At 46.1% G+C, this 18,982-nt stretch overlaps 1 protein-coding gene across 6 annotated transcripts in view; it reads left to right on the forward strand.

Annotated features, from left to right (window-relative positions):
* Positions 1-17,783, forward strand: part of STK25 (serine/threonine kinase 25) — a 29,377-nt gene extending 11,594 nt beyond the window's left edge. For 4 of the 6 annotated variants that reach the window (XM_067538997.1, XM_067538996.1, XM_067538999.1 and 1 more), the window contains exons 4-12: positions 1,802-1,858; positions 3,704-3,812; positions 4,372-4,529; positions 4,816-5,001; positions 5,255-5,400; positions 6,608-6,722; positions 8,025-8,096; positions 11,471-11,607; positions 14,982-17,783. In XM_067538997.1, coding sequence (XP_067395098.1) covers positions 1,802-1,858; positions 3,704-3,812; positions 4,372-4,529; positions 4,816-5,001; positions 5,255-5,400; positions 6,608-6,722; positions 8,025-8,096; positions 11,471-11,607; positions 14,982-15,021 — 1,020 coding nt within the window. In that variant the 3' untranslated portion in view covers positions 15,022-17,783. Of the gene's footprint in view, positions 1-1,801; positions 1,859-3,703; positions 3,813-4,371; positions 4,530-4,815; positions 5,002-5,254; positions 5,401-6,607; positions 6,723-8,024; positions 8,097-9,579; positions 11,432-11,470; positions 11,608-14,981 lie in introns of those variants that run through there. The other 2 variants (XM_067539000.1, XM_067539001.1) reach the window with 2 other exon arrangements.
* Positions 17,784-18,982: the final 1,199 nt, after the last annotated feature.

The raw sequence follows: 18,982 nt of genomic DNA on the forward strand, positions 1-18,982 counted from the left end.
ACTGCAGCAAGGGTGTAATGGCCATTTCTATTGCATTTACCTGGCTTAATGTGGGACTTGGCCACTGCAGAACACACTGTAGGGATCTCCATACACATAATTCCCCCAAAGAACTGGGGGCTCTGCTAGAAGGAGAATGCTCCATTAAAGAGACAGGCCCCCAAATAGACCTCCTATAAAGGAGGTAGTTCTCACACAGCCCCTGCCCACCTTCCCCTAGAGGATTCTCTTTCTGGCTTTAGATGATGTTTTGCATCTCTGGGGACCTAAACTTTGTCTCCAAAAAAGAGAGAATCGGTGCTTCCAATACAGCTTTGGAAGATGTGTTGCCTTTATACTCATAAACTGCTGTCTGACTTTCCTCTCTGGCTTGCCCCCTGCATTGCATACCAAGGTTTTGCAAGCATGCCTGAGACTTTTATTTTAGTATTTAGTCTCCTTGATAGTCAATGCTGTACCTCTTTTCCAACCCTGTTCCTTTCCTTCTGGGAGATGCGCATAACACAGTACCGGGCACCTTCAGGAATACTGAGAGTTGTGCAGAACCTTCCCACTGAGGAGAGGAGTCGAGTTATTCTCTGGGTATTGGGCCCTAGTTCGGGTTTCTTGTTGAGTCTGCCATGGTGGTCGCACAAAACACAACTTCTAGTGGAGCCCAGGTTGCCTCCACTCTTCTCTGCATGAATCCCCTGCGTGGCAGTGTGACGTGGCACCACTGGGCTGCCTCTGCATCTCCTCAGTCCTGATCGCAGCACACCTGCCAGTCACTGTGGCCTGCCTGAACAAAGGCTGTCACTCGCACTGCTGATGCTGCAAGTGGCATTGGGTTTTTAAATGGTTTTAGGTCACCAGCTTCTCATTTAAACCAGTCTAGAACCCAGCTCCATCCAGGAGTACCAGTAAGAGATGAATAGCGAGCTATTGCTATTACTATTGACTTCTGTGATGGTAGCATCTAGGAACCCAGTCAAGGGTCAGGGCCCTGTTGTGGTAGACATTGTACAGACTTGACAGAGAAAATACTCCCTACCCCAGAGAGCTCCCACTCTGCTTTGCATAGGATACAACAGGCAGGTGAAACAAAGGGTGTGTGTGGGTGGTGAGATTGAGGGAACAATGAAATGGACGAAGCTTAACACTTGGAAACAATGTTAGGGTGAGTAGGAAACTCGCTCAGTAGGGGAGTGATAATGGGTCAGGAGCTTTCTATCTCGGCTGCCAGTTAGTGATTGGAAGTCGCCACTGAATGGTGGCTTTTGGAGACATAGCTAAGATGAGTTGATAGTCTAGTGAACAAGTGTGGATGCTGCTCAACCACCGTCCCTGTTAGCAGTCTTATTATCGAGGCCAAGGACTGAAAACTACCCTCCCACCTCAGAGGGGTTGTTTCTAGGACAAGCTTGAGATACATCAATAGAGCCACATGGGGAAGATTGAGTGGTTGCTGCCTGTGAACAGACTTTTGTCTCCAAGGTGCCAGACCAAGCACTACATTCACTTAAGAAAAAAATAAGGTTTGGAAGGGAGGTGTGTGGTGGGATCTCAATCTCACCCAGGGTCTAATTTCCATGCAGCAGTACTGTCAATGAGGGATGAACAGACGCTCCCCTGACTTGTTGACTACTAGTTTGGCAGTGAAGGTGGAATACCTGTTTGACCTACTGAGTGAAGAGCTGTGCACAGGTTTCATGGCTGCTGGGGCAGGGCCTGATTTAAGTTTGATTTTTTTTTTAATCTTAACACACCAGTGTTAAGCGGTGCCCGGTGCTCACCAAAACACTTTTCCCTGCCTCACTTGCAGAGCACAAAGCTGTGGATAATCATGGAGTACTTGGGTGGAGGCTCTGCACTGGATTTGGTAAGTAGCGTGGTCAGTCCTGATCTATTAACAACCAGGCATATCTGACCCACACTCTGGGTCTGGAACGAGCCATACAATTGGTGTTTGCTAGCCCCGCTAAGCCTTCATTGGAGCCATTTGCCCAAGGAGTAGACAACCCAGCGCAGGCATGCTGGCTACACAGCCTGTTTTATGCCAGGATGGAGAAAGCATTTGCTCTTCAACCCCTTGGGAAGTCTGTACCCAGCTATCTAAGCACCATTGTACAACACACCCTGCTACTCTTTACCTCAGATAACCTGTTGCCTAATTCCAGTGGTGGCTTGACCTGTTTGAATGACACTGTATCCACACTACACTAGATTGTTAAAGAACAGATGCAGAACACACGCAGCTCTCAACTCTGCTGTGTTACATGCCTGTCCCTCCACTGATTTTAATGGGGTTGTGCATGTATAACTGGGACAGTGGAAGGACTGGGATAACTGATTTTTTTTTTGCACATGTTGGTAACTCCTTTAGTATGGCCTAACTAGAACGGCCTTATTCAAACACTCCACAGGCAGTCCTCAGTCACCCTTAACAGATTTTTATATACCAGTTGTGAGAGACAATGGATTAAATAGAATAAATCTAACCTTTGGGGTGTTCCTGAGTGAAGAGTACCTGGGGTGATGGGATTCTGGCATGCTTGCCCTATAGTGCCCCCATCTGGGCAAGTGTGGCTCAGCCACACTCTGCCTTCGTTTCTTGTCTTGAGGTCCTTAAAACCTCCTTACAGGAGTTCCATTGATACCGTGGTTTATCGTCATAAACGGTGCCAATCAAACTGAAGTTCTCACCGACCAAATACCATCCTTCACAGCCCTCCCTGAGTGGAATCTTGTCCCCTGGTGTCTGCTCTCTTGACTGTCTTCCCCGGCTTCTCAGGCTTCTCTCCTTACTTTCCTGGATTGAGAGAGGGCAGTGAGTAGCCCTGAATCATTAAGACTCTACTGCAGCTTTCAGGAGCCTTCTAAGTCTTTGCAACTTCCCCTAGCACATCCTGTTTGCCTCTTTATAAAGCCCAGTTGCCTTCTCTTAAGCCCGGTTGGGCAGCAGTTAATCAGACTCAGGTGCTTCCTCTTAAAGGGGCCAGTCACACTGTGGCACTCACCTTAGCAGAGAATTCTTCGAGTATTCTTTGAGTTCTCTGCCTTCACAGTGTGATAGCTGAGGCCTGGAGCCTGCAGTGAGAAACAATACTGTTGAACCCCACTGACTTCAGGGGACATTTGCACAGAGCTTATTGCAGGGTCAGGGCCTCAGTTAGTGCCCTGGAAAGGCGGAGAACTCAGCTAGTGTGAGCTTCTGTCACCCCACCTAATCTGCAGATAAGTCAGAAGCCCCTTTGTTGCAGTTGTGCCAGTTGAAATGCTGCCCGCTTGCATACATGTGCCCAGAGTCTTGGCTCAGAGAGGATCTGTATATTACAGTGTTCTCTTTGTTTAATGTATCCCCAGCCTAAAGCAGGATATGAATGTGGTAAACCTTGGTTTTGATTCTTATATTTAATGGTATGGGGTATAAACCCAGCAGTAGACTTCCAGATTGGCATGTCTGTAGGCAGGTGTCTGACACGGCTAAGCAGGAGAAATGTGGAACCTGTGAGGGAACCCCTCTAGTGGTGCATAAATGTCTGTCAGAAAAGTTGTGTAGGAAATTCCAGATCCTCTCTCCTCCCTAGTACTACTACTACTACTAATTTTTCCCTCTGTCATTTCTTCCACCTCTTTCCTTCTGTTTAATGTCTGTGTTCCATCCTTTCTTCCTTCCAAACTCACTCTCATTCACTCCTCTCCCCCACTTTTCTTCTGTGTTTAGCTAAAGCCAGGACCCTTGGAAGAGACCTACATTGCCACTATGCTGCGGGAAATCCTCAAGGGCTTGGATTATCTGCACTCTGAGAGGAAGATCCACAGGGACATCAAAGGTCAGGCCTGGAGAACAGAGCCCCTTTGCTCATGAGTGATGATCCCACCAGCCCTTAGATAAATGCACACAAACCATCTGAGGTCAGTCAGTCATTGGAGACCCAGCTTGAGCCACCTTGAAAGAGCCTGATTTTCAGAGGGTGGGTGCTCGGCCCTGGTTGAATAAAGATTGGAAGGAAGGTGTGCAGTGGGTTGGATACCCTGTGCTGAGCACCCATCCTCTGAAGATCAGGCCCTTTCAAGGTGTCTCAAGCTGGGTCTCCAATGACTTTTCACGAGGCCCTGTGCTGTAGCCATCAGCCTCCAGGAAACCATTCGCTGCTAGTCATGGAGCTGCCAGATAAATGTTCCCCTTCTCCCACCCTACCTGCTTCGAGTTGCTCTGGGCCTTTACTGGCTGTGGGAGTGACATACTGAATCTGGAAATCAAAGCTGGGCGTTCTCTCAGAACAACAGGAGCTGTTACCACTGGGCCTCTCAAAAACCTTAGTCACTATACTCCCTCTTGGTTATAGGAGTTTCAGGAACCATTTGACTTACTTTTGTTTGTGTGAACAGCTGCCAACGTGCTGCTGTCGGAACAAGGGGATGTGAAACTGGCTGACTTTGGGGTGGCTGGACAGCTGACAGACACCCAGATCAAGAGAAACACGTTCGTTGGGACTCCCTTCTGGATGGCACCAGAGGTCATCAAACAGTCTGCCTATGACTTCAAGGTGAGCTAGTGGGGTAGAAGAAGAGCTGTTACACTTTGTTGCTGCATTATTAGGTAATACCACATCCTTACGTTAACACTAGGATGAACATAAAGATTGGAGTCTCGAGAGAGTGGTCTCATGTGAGGCATTGGGGTCTGTTGGGGAAGCCTGTGACTAAATGACCACAGAGACTAAATACCCCATAGACCTCAGGTGAGGCTGATCCCTTCAGTTAAGTGAGTGTTGCATGCGCCTTCTGTTAGCCGCCAGGTGCATAACATGACACTTCTTGCTCCTCTCTTAGGCAGATATCTGGTCCCTTGGAATCACAGCTATTGAACTGGCAAAGGGAGAACCCCCAAACTCTGATCTGCATCCGATGAGGGTGCTCTTCCTGATCCCTAAAAACAACCCTCCAACACTGGAGGGACATCACAGCAAGCCCTTCAAGGAATTTGTGGAAGCCTGTCTCAACAAGGATCCTAGATTTGTAAGTATCATTTCCTTCCTCTCACTGCAGACAGAGCGGAATGTCTGGGCATAGAACTCCAGAGTCTAGCGGTGCCTAGAAATCCTCAGCAGAAGGACCTGTGAGTGCTACACTCCCAGAGAGAAATTAGCAGCAGGTTGCAGAATGAAAGAGGCAGAAATTAAAGACAAAGTTTTTGGGTGTTAGTCATGACTATTGCAGATCTTGGCTACTGGTGGGTTTAGCACAATCTCCGTTTCCTGATTTGCCACAGAGGCCAACTGCTAAAGAGTTGCTAAAGCACAAGTTCATCACACGCTACACCAAGAAAACCTCATTCCTCATGGAGCTGATTGACCGATTCAAGCGCTGGAAGTCAGAGGGCCACGGCGAGGACTCCAGCTCTGGTGATTCTGACATGTGCGTATGGCACCTGCCCTAGTGCTCGCCACCATGCTCTGCTGTGGCCCACCCCTCTTTCCCCCCAAATCCTATTCATTACCGCTTCAGATCAGAGTCCCAACTAAGTGGGGAAGGGAGAGAGAGGGTCCCTGAGCCAGGTTGGTGAGACTGTTCCCCATCTAGTTCTGGGTAGTGAGCAGATAGATGTTCAAACCCTGGTTATGGGAGCAAAGTATAGATGTCTGAGTAAATAGTATTGCAGTCATTTGAGTGAGATGTGGATGTTGCATTTGGTCCTGCCTGATACGCTACTGGGGTGCCTTTGTTTGCTCAGTTTTGGATTCGTGTAAGTGAGGAGCCAAAAGTTGGCTGGAGACAGGAAATGTTTTCACTTATGAGCTAAGTACTATAGGACTTGGGCCCAGGTCCCAAAAGGTGTAAGGCTAGAGGGTTAACCCACTGTGCCGCCTAGCCCATGCAGTACCCCTTGAAGTGTCTTCTACCTTCTGTATCTCTAACAGGCATTCAGCTAAGTACATTACCTGCAGAGCCCTGCAAATCTATGGATATCTGCTTCATATCCGTGGATCATTTTTGTGGAGCATGGATTGGATATGGATATAAATTTTGTATCTGCGCAACAGCTGGATGTGATCCTGCTATCTGTAGCCAAACTGGTATAAGGAAGGAGGTCAAGATGTTCAACAGTGACTAGTGGATTTTTGTTTTTTGGAGTGGCCAATTTGAGACCCCTTAAAGGGGCCAGACTCTACTGAATTGAGTGGTTAGAACTTATTGAAATTCAAACCCTTTTAGTGTCCCAAACTGGGCACCTAGAATTACTAATTACTCTTGAATCTTTACCATAGTTTTATATGAGACCAGATTTATGTCTTTGGTTCAGGCAGGGACCTGGGAACTGGAAGGGGACTGGCTCTGAGTTGTGTGGACCATAGAGTCTGATAATCTGAAGGTGTTTCAGTTTGGATCAAATCAGATTTTCTAGACTGACTTGGATTAAATTCCCCCAGGACACCTAGAGTGGCAATTGTTGTTCTGCTCCCTCGCAAAATGACCAGAACGCTGAGGTGCAAGGGTAACTAAGGCTGGCTGTAATGCATCAGCTGTGTATCTGGGAGCATAAGGGCTCAGAAGTGGAAGGGTTTGTGTCCTCAGTGTGTGATATCATACAGACTGTATGTCTAACTCCTCCTCCTCTTTTTAGTGATGGAGATGCAGAAGATGGAGATCAGGGTCCAATCTGGACGTTCCCGCCAACTATTCGCCCCAGTTCCATTAACAAACTGCACAAAGGAATGGCTCTCCATGGCTCCCAGAAGGTCAGTCTGCTGACTTTGCCATAAAAAAAACAGTGTGATCAGGAAATGAGTAGGTCTGACGAGCAGGGGAAAGCCACCTCTCCAATGCACTCATATGACATTCTCTGTTCTTAACTTATGTTGCCCCCTGTGGCAGAGTCTCATAGGACCATTGCTCTGGAACCACTCAGGCGAAGCCAGTTCGGACTCAGGTGCTCAGTCTGTCTCACCCCCCCGACTCCCGGGTCTCCACACCCATGCAGCTGCCTCCTGAATCTGGCCTTGGAGCATTCAGCACCCCTGCTCTGCCTGAGCTCCCCCTGTAAGTCCCCCTGGACGGGACTCTGGGGAGCTCCTAAATGCCCCCAAAGGGGCCATGCACCCGCCTTGCAGCCAGAAGCGATTCACAGCCAGTGTGGGCATCAGAAGGGTTTATTAGTTCTTAGGATCACAGCATAGAAAGACGGATAGCAGATTAAGCAGGTTAATTAGAAGTTACAGCAGCGACCAACTAGGGAGCCTCAGAGCCCATTCTCAGGCCTTGCTCCCGAGCCCCCTTACAGGGGACTGGCCCTTCCGGCCAGCCACTCCCCAGAGCCTTCCCGTTGCCACTCCCCAGTCCTTTGTCTCCTTCCTGTGCAAGGTGTCTACCCCTCGTCTCCATCTGCCACAAACTGTGCAGCTGGTGGTTGACCCAGGGCAGGGGGTACTGGCCATTGTGTGTGTGTGTGTGGCTGGGGAAGGCCCATGTGCCCTCTAGTGGTCTCTGCAATGATCACACACGTGGGTCCCATCACCGAAATAAATGAGTAACATATGGGGAAACTAAGGCACACACACAGCACTCAGAGAAAACCCCAAGAATACCTCCACTTCGTCACATCCCCAGCCTGGTTCCTCAGCATGATGCGGGTGGCATTCTACAGTTGCATCTTCCATGCCCCCAGGGTGCTGACAGTTAAGGCTCATTCTCTGAGGCCTCGGTGGATTAAGGGAGCTGGTAATGCTGCTGTAACAGCTGCTAGGACGTGGAACAGCCTGGTGCTCACAAGTGCTGACGCTGTAGCACCTCCTGCCCTGTCTCTCTGTATGTAAATGGATGCCACTGATGGAGACTCCCCAAGTAGGAATCAGCTCTGGTCCTTCTACCTACCCTGTCCCATTCCTCCAGTTGTACAGAAGAACTGCTGATGTTGCTCTCTGGTAGGAGATGTGTTTCAGACACAGGGGAAATGGCAAATTGCAGTACCTTTGTGGGCTGGGATGCACTTTCCATGGGTGTGTCTGCTGCATGTACTCATCATCTCTGTGTTTTGTGTCTAGTCTGCTGAGCCCATCAAGCGGCAGCCGCGTTCACAGTGTCTCTCCACGCTTGTCCACCCGGTCTTCAGGGAGGTGAGAAGGCTGCTTTCTTGGTTTGTGATGGCTGCATGTGACGGGGAAGCAGCCGGGTAGCTGTTCAGGAGACATGTAAATGGGAAGGATTCCTGAGGCTGAAGAGGAGCCGGGTTCCTGGCAGGACCAGGGGGTAGTGAAACATCTGTCTTTGTTCAGAAAAGCCAACTCTGTATGTACTGCTTACAGAGAACTATGCCCAATACACCTGTGCTGCCTAAACCTACCCTGGGCAGGGTACAGTGCTGCCTACAGATTCTTGCCCTTGTTTTTTCAGCTCTTCCCCCTTCTATGTGAGCCTTGTGAGCCCTGGTTACAGAATGCCTGCCCTTCTCTCTGTGTATCATCCTCTGATTGCCTGGTCACCTGGCCTTCCTCCAGTCCCTCTCCTGATACGGCTTCTCTTACTTTACTAGTGCTAGGAGAATGCCTGATTTCAGCAGCCCCTTCACCTATGTGGGGCTAGGACACGCCCTGCTTGGGAAGAGCAGGAAGTGGGTTTTGCCAACATCAGGCAACTTGATTTATCTGTTACTCTGTTGAAATCCCCTGCCTAATGTCTTCCGCACCCCTCTGTCTTCTGCTGCCCCATGCTGCTGCCCACAGCAGGTCACCAGAAGGGCATATTTCCAGTGAGAGAGGTTAGATCTAGAATTGGCCTTCTGAGAGTTCTAAACCTTCCTTCCATCTGTCCCACGTTTTGTCTGTTCTGGTTCCTTAGTGGCTGGGTCTGGCTGTGATTAGCAAAGAAGTTCTAAGGAATTAGCCACCATGAAAGCTTTGGAGTGGTGGGAGGTGCAGAGATGGACCTGAAGTAACTGGAAAACACAAACTTGTCCTAATGGCTGCAATGTTGGTGCCTTTTAGAGCGGACTATTATTATGTGATTAACAGTATGCCCAAGTAACTGGTGCAGCTGGGGGACAGGAGAGTCAAGGGCCTGTCTAAGTAGCTCCTGTGCTTTTATGGGCCCCATCCTGGTAATACCCAAGCATAAGATCTTAGCAATATGAAATCTCAGTGGGAGTCACACTTGTCAGCAAGCGCCTTCAGGCAAGGCAGGCATCTGAGTGACAGTGGCCTGATTTTCAGCAGTAATTCCCACTGGCTTTTGTACGAAAGGCTTCTTCAGCACCTCTGCAGATCAGACCAAACCATTTCTATTCAGCTGCTTGCCTTCAGGCACCTGCACTTGAAATAGTGTCCCCAAAGCCTCTAGGCCAATGTCAGGTAGACTTGCCTCAAAAAGCAACCTGCCTGTCACAGCCGCCGTCCCTATGTGACTTGGATAAAGCCTCAAGCAGGGGACACTGGTAAGTGTTTGAATAAATTGTGCAGGTTTGCAAAATTTGTTTTATTTCTGTCCCTGGTGGAAAGGCCCTTTAGAACCTAGCAGGGATGAAGCCAGTGTGATTCTGTAGAGCTTTAGAATGTAATAAATACTTTTTAACTAGCCGACAAAGTTCTCTATTAAATTTCATAGGTTTGCAGAATCACACTGGCTTCATCCCTCTTAAGTTCCAGAGAGCGCTTCCACAAAGGCTTGCATTTTATAAGGTAACTTAGAACACGTGCAAAATGTACAATATATTTAAGGTACTTTACCTTCCCTCACCTTGAAAAACCAAACCAGCTCCTGTCACAGACCACTGAACAAGCTGGGTGAGGTAATATCTTATTTTGGGCCAACTTGTGTTGGTGAAAGAAACAAGCTTCTGAGCAAGAGAGAGCTCTAGATAGGTCTCGCTGAGCAGTTAGTCATTATATGTTACTGGCTTGTATGTTTCTACTCACTTGACCATGTGCATGTGTTTAGCAAGGGAAAGGTCACATGTCCTATTGCCCTTCCCCCAAGGCCCTGCACTTGAGTTCTTTCATCAAGAGGAGATAAAAGTAGATCTTTGGGTGAGATTGTGAATTACTTTTCAGTCCAGCAGCTCTCAGTGCATTGAGTGTTGCTTGTCTGTCATTCCCCAACCTTGGCTGGTGCATGTAAACAAACAGTGAAGTCTGTGGGTTGCTGTGATCAGGCTTTGTGTGTGTGAGAAATGGCAGTTTACTCACTGAGGGAAGGCAGAGGTGTGTTTCGTTAAATGAAGTTAGTTTTCCTCCCGCAGGGGGACTGCAAACCCAGGGATGGTCCCAGCCCTAGATTAGCTTTCAGATTTGCCTTGTTCTGCATTCTGTCTTTGTGAGTGGGAACGTGCTCCTAGGATTACACGCAAAGCACTATGAGGACAAGGTAAAGCCACTTAATCAGTGTAGGCAAGATGAAGGTAGGTAAAGGCTTTTAAGTGACCTACATTGGGGGTCAGTTGGCATAGATATTGCAATGTCAAGAGGAGCTTCTGCTTTCAGCTTTGCTTCATGTGGAGTGAAGTGTACTATGGGAAGGGCACTGAGTGCAGGGTACTCTCACAGGCTGGATGTGGAGGAGGTTACCTAAATGAAGGGAGAAGGAGGTTACAGAAGACATGCTATTCATGGCCTGGAAAATCTGTGCTAGGTCATAAGCAGGGAGCAGGTTGTCCGGTTCTGTCTTGATAGGGCAATGATGCTACGCTGGAGTTTGCTAATGCTGAATGTTCTGCTCTTCGTGTACGTGAAATAAGCGTGGCCCTATGGGACGTGCATGAGCTAATGAAAGATAGCACAGAGTTCTCATGTAAGATAAAATTCCCCCTATGCAGAGGCCAGGACAAGGTTGGTGCTCCACTCTGAGTGTTGAAATGGCACATGGGTCTTAGGTCAACGCTCTGCAGGGGGCAGTCTCCCCTCTGGGGATTACGCTAGCTTGTTCGCATTCCCCTTCCACCTCGAGCTCATTAGTTCAAAGCAAGCCCAGGTTGTTATGAGGAGTGTTCAGTGGCCTCAATCCAGTATCTCTCCCTCACAAAATCCATCACTGCACGTGGCACCATTAGTAGCCTCTAGAGGTCAGTGAGTGAGTGACCAGACAGTAAATTGGCCTCAGCATTAGAAGCTGCTGCCTGTATGGTCCCTGGTCTTTGGACCTCAGGGCTGTCAGTCCAGTGCTGGTATCCAAGTCACTGAATTTGTGTGTGGAAAAATTGGGCAGTGTGTTTGCTTTCTTAAAGACTTGGTTGTGACTGTCTCACTCTGTAAGGTGGGAAGCAAAGTAGCATGTGGAGGAGTGTGTTCAGAAACTGAAAACTCACTCAGCTTTTTTAGTGAGTGCAGAGAGCAGAGAACCCTGGGTGGCCAGGCTTCTAGAAACCTACATGTTAATTGCCTGGATCCCCCAACAACAGCTCACTGAAAACGGAGACTCCGTAGTATTCATTCTGTGCTGATCTGCTTGGTGAATGCTTTCAGATGTCACACAAGGTGTTAACAGTGTTTCTGGTTTGCAGCTCAAGGACAAGCACAAGCAGACTGGAGGCAATGTAGGAGCTATGGAGGAGTTGGAGAATGCATTTAGCTTGGCTGAGGAGTCCTGTCCAGGCATCTCTGACAAACTGATAGCACACATGGTGGAGCGGGTACAAAGGTAAAAATGCTCTCTGAAGCATGGCATGGAGATCAGAGGTGTGCGTTGAAAACTCAGTGGCTCAGCTGTGTTATGGTAACACCACAGGACTAGCTATGGATTTGTCATTCAATAGCCCAAACATCCAAGAAGTGTGTCTGCTGACTAAGGCAAACCTTGAGGTGTCTGACACTACTTTGAGTCGTTCTCCATTACGAACCTCTGTCATGCTGAACATAGCTGTGTAAAGCACCATTGCTGCCCTAATCACAGCAATGATGCTGCCACTAGCCACCGTCAGCCCCGATGCATGGTGTGTCACGGGGTTGTTACTAACCCAGCTAGTGCAATTGTGCCAAATCATTGATTTATACCTCAGGGAATTTGCCACATCCTCTCAAAGTTTGTTCTCAATAACTCTGAGCTCGATCTCATCTGACCCATGAAAGCTAGCAGCTTGCTTTGAGTAACCAGTGGAGCTGTGGATGCAGTGTAGTGGTAGGCATGTCAGTCCAAGGATATTAAAGCAGAGCTAAGTCAATTTCAGAGGAATGACGGGATTGGGACGCTCCTTGTCTTGGATTTACATATATGATGGCAGTTGAAGGGGAATAAGACAAAAGTAATAACAGAAATGGAAGATTCTGTAGGTACTTGGATGTTCTGTTGTATATGCAGGGGTTTAAAACTGCTTGTAGTATTTCAGCTGTATTGCTGTGTATTTTTATCCTTTGATCAGTTTGTACACAAAGAAAGGTTTAATTCACATCATTTCTTAAAACTGGGCTAGTTATTAAGCAGTACTCCTTAAGCAGATGGGGTAACTTCCTTCATGTCATTTTGAAGCTGTGATAACTTTGGAGCCTTACTCTTGGGACAGAACTGAGAGTTGATTTTGCTTTCCATGAATATTTTGAACCATGAAACTAACCCCTGCATTATCCCCAAAGCCCCATCCAAACATTAACTCAGATCACTCCTAGAATAGAATATTATACCATTGATTACCAGACTTAGCTTTGTAGAGAGAACATTTATTCTGGGAAATCAAGCCGTTTATTTTAGGAGCTTCTTCCAGCCAGGGACCTCCTCATTGCCCAGCTACAGGCCAGCCAGCTTGTGCAGCACAGTAACTGTGCCCCTACCCTATTCTTAAAGGGGTAGCTCCCATTTCTCATAATTTATCACTAACAAATAAATACAATAAATATTTGAATGATTACTGAACAGGTTCATATTTTTTATATTTCTAAAACATATTCCAAGGACCTTACAAAAGCAAGTCCATTTAATTATAAGAAATATACTTTAAAACAAATACTTGGCCTAGAGTAGGTAGAGTAACAGACTTTCAGAGCTCAATATCTTCCCTGCAAAAGTTGATGATCCAGTACTTAAATAAAGCACCAGGTGTTTTACTTTACTGCTGTAGATCCTATTACTACACAGGGACAATGCCAAACTTAGTGTGATGTCCTGCTGGGGTTCCCAGAACTGAGACACACTGTGGTCCCTTCTCAACCTCAGCAAGTAAGAGCTTTGCTGTTGCTAAGCTATGTGGAAGCTCCTTGATATGCTAGCTTGTCTGCCTTGCCAGCAACCTCTTCAGGACTCTGCCAATTCAGGCCTTGCCTTGCAGGTAACAACTGGGGAGTCCCAATTCCTGAGTTCCTCAGAGACATCTGTCTGCAGTGCTAAGCCCCTCTTACTGGAGCGCCCACACAACCTTATCAAGTTTGCTGCTCCTTTAAAGAGACAATACAAAGCAGTTAACTGGAGCTAACAAACACTCTATTTCAATCAAAGCACTGAGATGGTTTGTGGTAAAAGTAAAACAAGTTTATTTACAAAAGGAGACAAATTTCAGTGATACCTAGTATAAGGGATTAGGATAGTAATGGTTACAAACAAAAGAAAGAATACACTTCTAAGACATCACTCTGACTTAAATTAGAGTGCTTTGTTCAAGTAAGTTTTTCTCAAGTCGTTATTTTAGGGTGACTGTCTAGATCTTTAGGTAAAGAATAACTATGGAGTTGTCTACCTTCTTTTGATAGTCCAAATGTATTTGAATGTATTCTTTGAAAAGTAAGCCCAGACAAAGTTTCTCTCTCCTTTTACGGTGTGGGTGCCATGATGTTTTCTTTTGGGCTTGTTAGCTTTGTTTACCTTATATGTAAATGTACTGTGATTGTCTGCCTGATGTCCAGGCAGACAAAGCTGGTCAGAGAAGTAAATACATATTCCTTTGTTTATGGCAAACTGGGCTTATGCATGGCTTGCCAAACACATTTTAAGAACATAATTCTAGCACATATTTATAACTCTTTGTACATATACTCACTAGATTGGTGTGTGGTGTGTCAGGAGTTGCTGACACCAAGAACCAGGGCGCACTTTGGTCAGACAGAAATGTAAGGGGAACTAAATTACAAGAATAGGTTTAAATGTGACAAGTTGCCTTTTTTTTTTTTTGCTTGGGCCATTTCCTCTAATATATAGACATGGTTCTTTTCTGCTTTTTACTTTGGAAATCTTAATATCAGTTATTTTTGAGGGCTGAGAAAGTGAAGGCTTAGGCTGGCTCTTGTGATCATGCTGCTAGTTGTTCAGTCTGCCAGCAAAAAGAATAAAGTTTAAACTCAATAATTCTAATTGAAAAAGAGAGAGAACCCTTGATGCCCTTTGCTATTAAATCCATTAAAGTTTGTAAGTAAAGTTGAAGTATAGGTTTTGAGATTCTTAAAACCTATTCATCTGTTTCAGATATGTGGGGGGGGGGTGGGAGATAGCATTGCTGTCTCCCCTGACCTGCATAACACAAGCCATAGAATTTCATCTATACACCTGCAGCAAGCCATTACTTCTGACCCAGAGAATGTCTTGTACAAATTCACAATTTTTCAGTCTGTTTTAACTGCCAGACAAGCCAGTGGGCTACAGTGCTACTAGCTAGGATGAAGTCAAAGGCATTCTCATTACCAGCACCTTCAATGTGGTGGGACTGGGCTCTATACTAACCCAGAAATGACATCACCCTTGAACACGGATTAATTTTCTCAAGACTTAGCCAGTAGCTAAGTGTGGGGTGGGTGTCACTACTTAAGACTCTGGCAGTTGGGTAATATTCTGAGTTGCTTACTTAATTACACCAAAGGGCAGAAAATGCACTCGGCTGTTATGTCACCACCTTTTTCAAGGGCTTTGCTACTGTTTTTTGCTTAGACAACTGCCATTGGCTTGCAAATGAAACTCAGTGAGCCGTGTCCATCGTGTCTCTTCTATCATTTTCCATAATGGTCACTGATGGATGTGGGGGTTCTCTAACTCCTTAGTGTGTCATTCAAATGGAAGAGTGCAGCCAATGTCATCTGTCTGTTCTCTCTTCTCCCCAGGTTTTCACGCAGCCGGAATCACCTGACTTCAGCCCGCTGACAAGTACAGTCGTTGCTGCTCTTTAGGGGGGAGGGAGGATTTACCCAACTTCATAAGAACTACATCTCTAATCCAGACCACCATCATCTGTTGTTGGATGTAACATTGTGCTATGGACTCCAGGACATTTCAGAGCGTCAGATATACATGTTTCCATGACAACCAAGGGTGGGGCTCACAATGCAAGTACAATTTAGACCTGTTGCAGAGCCTCAGGAGGGCCTCTCATTGTTTTTACACTGTACTCAAGGGAGTTTTTAATTCTTCTCCCCGTGGACGTATCCATTGTTTGATTCAGGGCTTGTGAAAGGTAAAATCGTGGCTGGTGGAGCATGAGGGAATTTCTCCTGTACTCTGATGTTTCAGAAGGGAAATATGATGGGTTCCTCAAGGAAGCGTAGGTGAGTAATAATGCGCAAGGAGTACAGATGGCTGCAGGCTTTCCATACACTACAGCTTCCTAGTGGAATCAGAGACGCACTAGCCACACAAGGATTGTTTCAACTCCTTCTATGCTAGTGGGACAAAGGCTTTAATGTGCAGCAATGAAAGTAAGTTTGCTGCTGTCCCCCACTTTTCATTCAAGAGTAGTGGCTTTGTTTGGTCACTTTCACAGGATGGGTTTGCTGACCGTTCTCCTAGTTGTTCTGGGGATGTCACTTAAGCTAGACTAGAGCACAACTTGCATCACTTCCCTAGAGAGCAGCAGGGATAAGGCAGCTGCATTTGGTTTAAAACTCTCCTAGATGCAGGTTAGGAGCTGATCATGCTCCTTTCAAAGCCTCTCCTTGCTGCTGCTCAGGCAACCAGCAGACATCCCAGCTGTGTTGGTTCTTGGCAGACTGAGCACTTTGAATGTGAGCCAGGTTAACACTAAGATTAAAGGGAGTTAGAAAAGGGAGCCTTGTTGTGCAGACCCACTTCAAAGGTTAGTCTAATTCTTTACAGTGATTCTCCATTGAAGAAAATTCAGCTGAGAGCTTTTACTTTACCTACTTCACCAGGAAGCACCTGTGTCCCCCAGATTCTGTGCTTGGGATACCAAAGCCAATTTCTCTCCCACTTTACTCTCATGCACCATTTCTTAAGCCTCTGCTCTAAACTACTAGAAGCCAACACAAGTACACTCCAGGTGCGTCTCTGGTTGCTTTACTGAAGAGCACCTAATATGTTGAGGGACACTTTAATAATTCAAGATATTCCCATGGAGCAACTTCAGCTAGTTTTGCCTTCTTGACAACACCAGTTTAGCAAGGAATTTCAATTCTCCATTTTATTTCATAGATCAGTTCTACAGTAAACACATCCTCCACAGATCTGGAAGGAAACCAGGCTTGTTAAGACCCAGAGTTGAAATTTTGAAAGCTGGATGCCTAAAGCTAAGTATCTCAGTCTGTATTCACATAAGTGATGTGACTTCAGATAACTCCTACAGCTTCCCTAGAAGCCAACAGGAGCTGCAGCTGCTCAGCACCTCTAAAAGTTAGATCACTTAACATGTAAATGTGGATCCTGCCTTCAGGCATGCATGTTTCAGAATGTGGGCTTGGAATCTCTCTACAAAGTCCTCTGCTAAAGTGAACTGGAAACAACATTCTCCTTTACTGCTCCTTTATGATGTATAAATACAGGCTCAATGTGTTAACACTGCACGTCTGGTAGAAAATAACTGCTGCCCTCATCTCTTGCTCAGGTGTGGAGCAGAGTTTATTTTGTGCACAGTGGGAACCAGGCAGCCTAAGACAAGCAAATGGGATACTCAACCAGACAAAAGGGAGAGGCTAGCAGAAAGTCTCTTGCTGCTTTTAACTTTATGCTGTTCATGATGGTAGCATATTGTGTTAATAAGGTACCTTGTATTATCCTTCACATGCACTGCAGTGTCATGAGTAAAGATTTTTTTCTTTAAGGAAACAATCTCCACAAATTTCCTCCAGTATTCTAAGCAACAATGGTGTTCATTTTTTAAAAAGCATTGAAATGGATCTGCCACTTTCAAGTAACACACAAAAGAAGTGGTTAGTGCAACTTTCAATTATACAGAGAATGCAAAGACTCCCGAGCTTCAGCAAATGTCATGGACCTTTCATGCGCCTAGTGGACTTCTACTGAAATGTGAGATTGCTCTCCCTGGCTTCAGCACTACTGAGCCAGACCTGAAAATTGCAGGGCCCACTCTCATGCCTACCAGTCTTTTAGGGAAGGAAATACTTGCTGTATTACCTTTAAGTTACTTCAGTGCTATTTAAATTGCATGAATGTTGGCACATGTCTTCAGTGTAATATAAGCACTGAGAAATGATGGTCTAGGACTTCATTGAGGATGACTGTGTGGCAGAGAAAGCTGCCTGTCCATGGTGTCTCCCCTGCTTCCGAAGCAGCTTAAGCCCTTTCTTGTTCTGCTGCAAGGATGCACCACTTACACCCAAACAGCTATTCTGCATAAAAATATAGGCAGTAGGTCATCGTTCTCCTGATGCACACCACTCTCAGGAGAACCTGCTGCACAAGTGGACCAACTGCACCCATGGATATAGCTGTATGGAGAGGGGGGCAGCTCAGGAGAACCAGAAAGGAATGAGACCAGACAGCACCTGAGGTTAGAGTATCAAGGGGGCTACTCACCTGCCTGCCATTCAGTTTGGTGGGGGTGGCCTGTCACCCAACAGTAGATTGGGAATCTCTGTGCTTGGATGATTTGTGGGAAAGGACGCAGGCCTGGGACATGAAAGTTCTAGTGGATCTGGGTAACATCAAGTGTCCTGGCTTGCAGAGAAACATCATAAAATGAAGCCTTTTTCCAACAGTGCTAAAAACAAGCTCACTGTTTCTGTAATGCTCCAAAGAAACATTGAGCTGCAATTTTTAGGCTCAAACTATTACATGCTATTTCTGCTTACACACTTTTACTTAAGCGAGAAAGGGTTGGGAGATAGTTACACTTGCAGTCTTAGTTTCTGGCTAGTCAAAAATATCTATGCTAGAACATGCAAATAATTCTAGCTGGTTGTGGTTGGACTCCACAGTGCTGATGTTTTAGTGTTTTCTACTCCATTCCCAGTTTACTGAATTATAAGCATGAGAAAAGCAGAATTTGGTTCTCATGGAGGGGATAGTGATTGATACCGAGACAGTCAATCAGGTCAGCCCAACAGCCAGTTTACAACACAGATGCAGTCCATTTTATTCAATTGGAAATAAAATGGGAAAGCACGTTTAGTCCACTAATAACTACAATTTATAAAAACCTTTGAATGCTGTTCCATTGTCCAGCATACTGGACAGAGCAGAGGTTCAGTACTGGAGGTAACACAGCTAAGGTGGTCGGTTCTGTAGCCTCAGCTTGCACTCTTTTTAAGTTAGTCTTACAGCAGCTAAACTAGCAGGGTTGGCATGCATTCTCTCTCTGACACTCCCTGGGCCTTTGGATCCTGTCTGAAACCTTAACAGATATTCACAGAAATATGATGGAACATTCTCTCCTCACACAGCTGCATGCGACGTAGTGAGAGTAGGTGTGGTAGCATTGCACAGACAAACACCAGCTGTCAAGGCCTGCTAGACAGGTCAAAGAGAGGGGCCTTGTATGCTAGAATGTGCTGAAGGAATTTTAGCAGATATGCTGCTGCTCTGGTCTGACCAACATGAAACAGACAGACACAGATGGAATTATCCAGAATGCTGGGGAGTAAACATTTAAAGCAGCTCAGGAAATTAACATCTAGTAAAATGAAGCTGCAGAAGCAGGTATTCTTACTGCAATATTTTCTTTCAAAGGGCAGCTAAAGAAATAGTAAACACAACAGTGACTAACATAAGAAGTGTAATTGTTACTGGGCAGCAGAGTTATACTATACCAATTTGAAGACAGTTTGTGTAGTCCCTTACGGGAGATCGCTTAACATCAGCTGTCCTCTTGTTCCACTATAAACAATCGTTCAATCCAGTAAATGTTAGTAAC

Source organism: Emydura macquarii, unplaced genomic scaffold, assembly GCF_026122565.2.
Source record: "Emydura macquarii macquarii isolate MOO-44397 ecotype Brisbane River unplaced genomic scaffold, CSIRO-AGI_Emac_v2 contig_499, whole genome shotgun sequence".
Lineage (NCBI taxonomy): Eukaryota > Metazoa > Chordata > Testudines > Chelidae > Emydura > Emydura macquarii.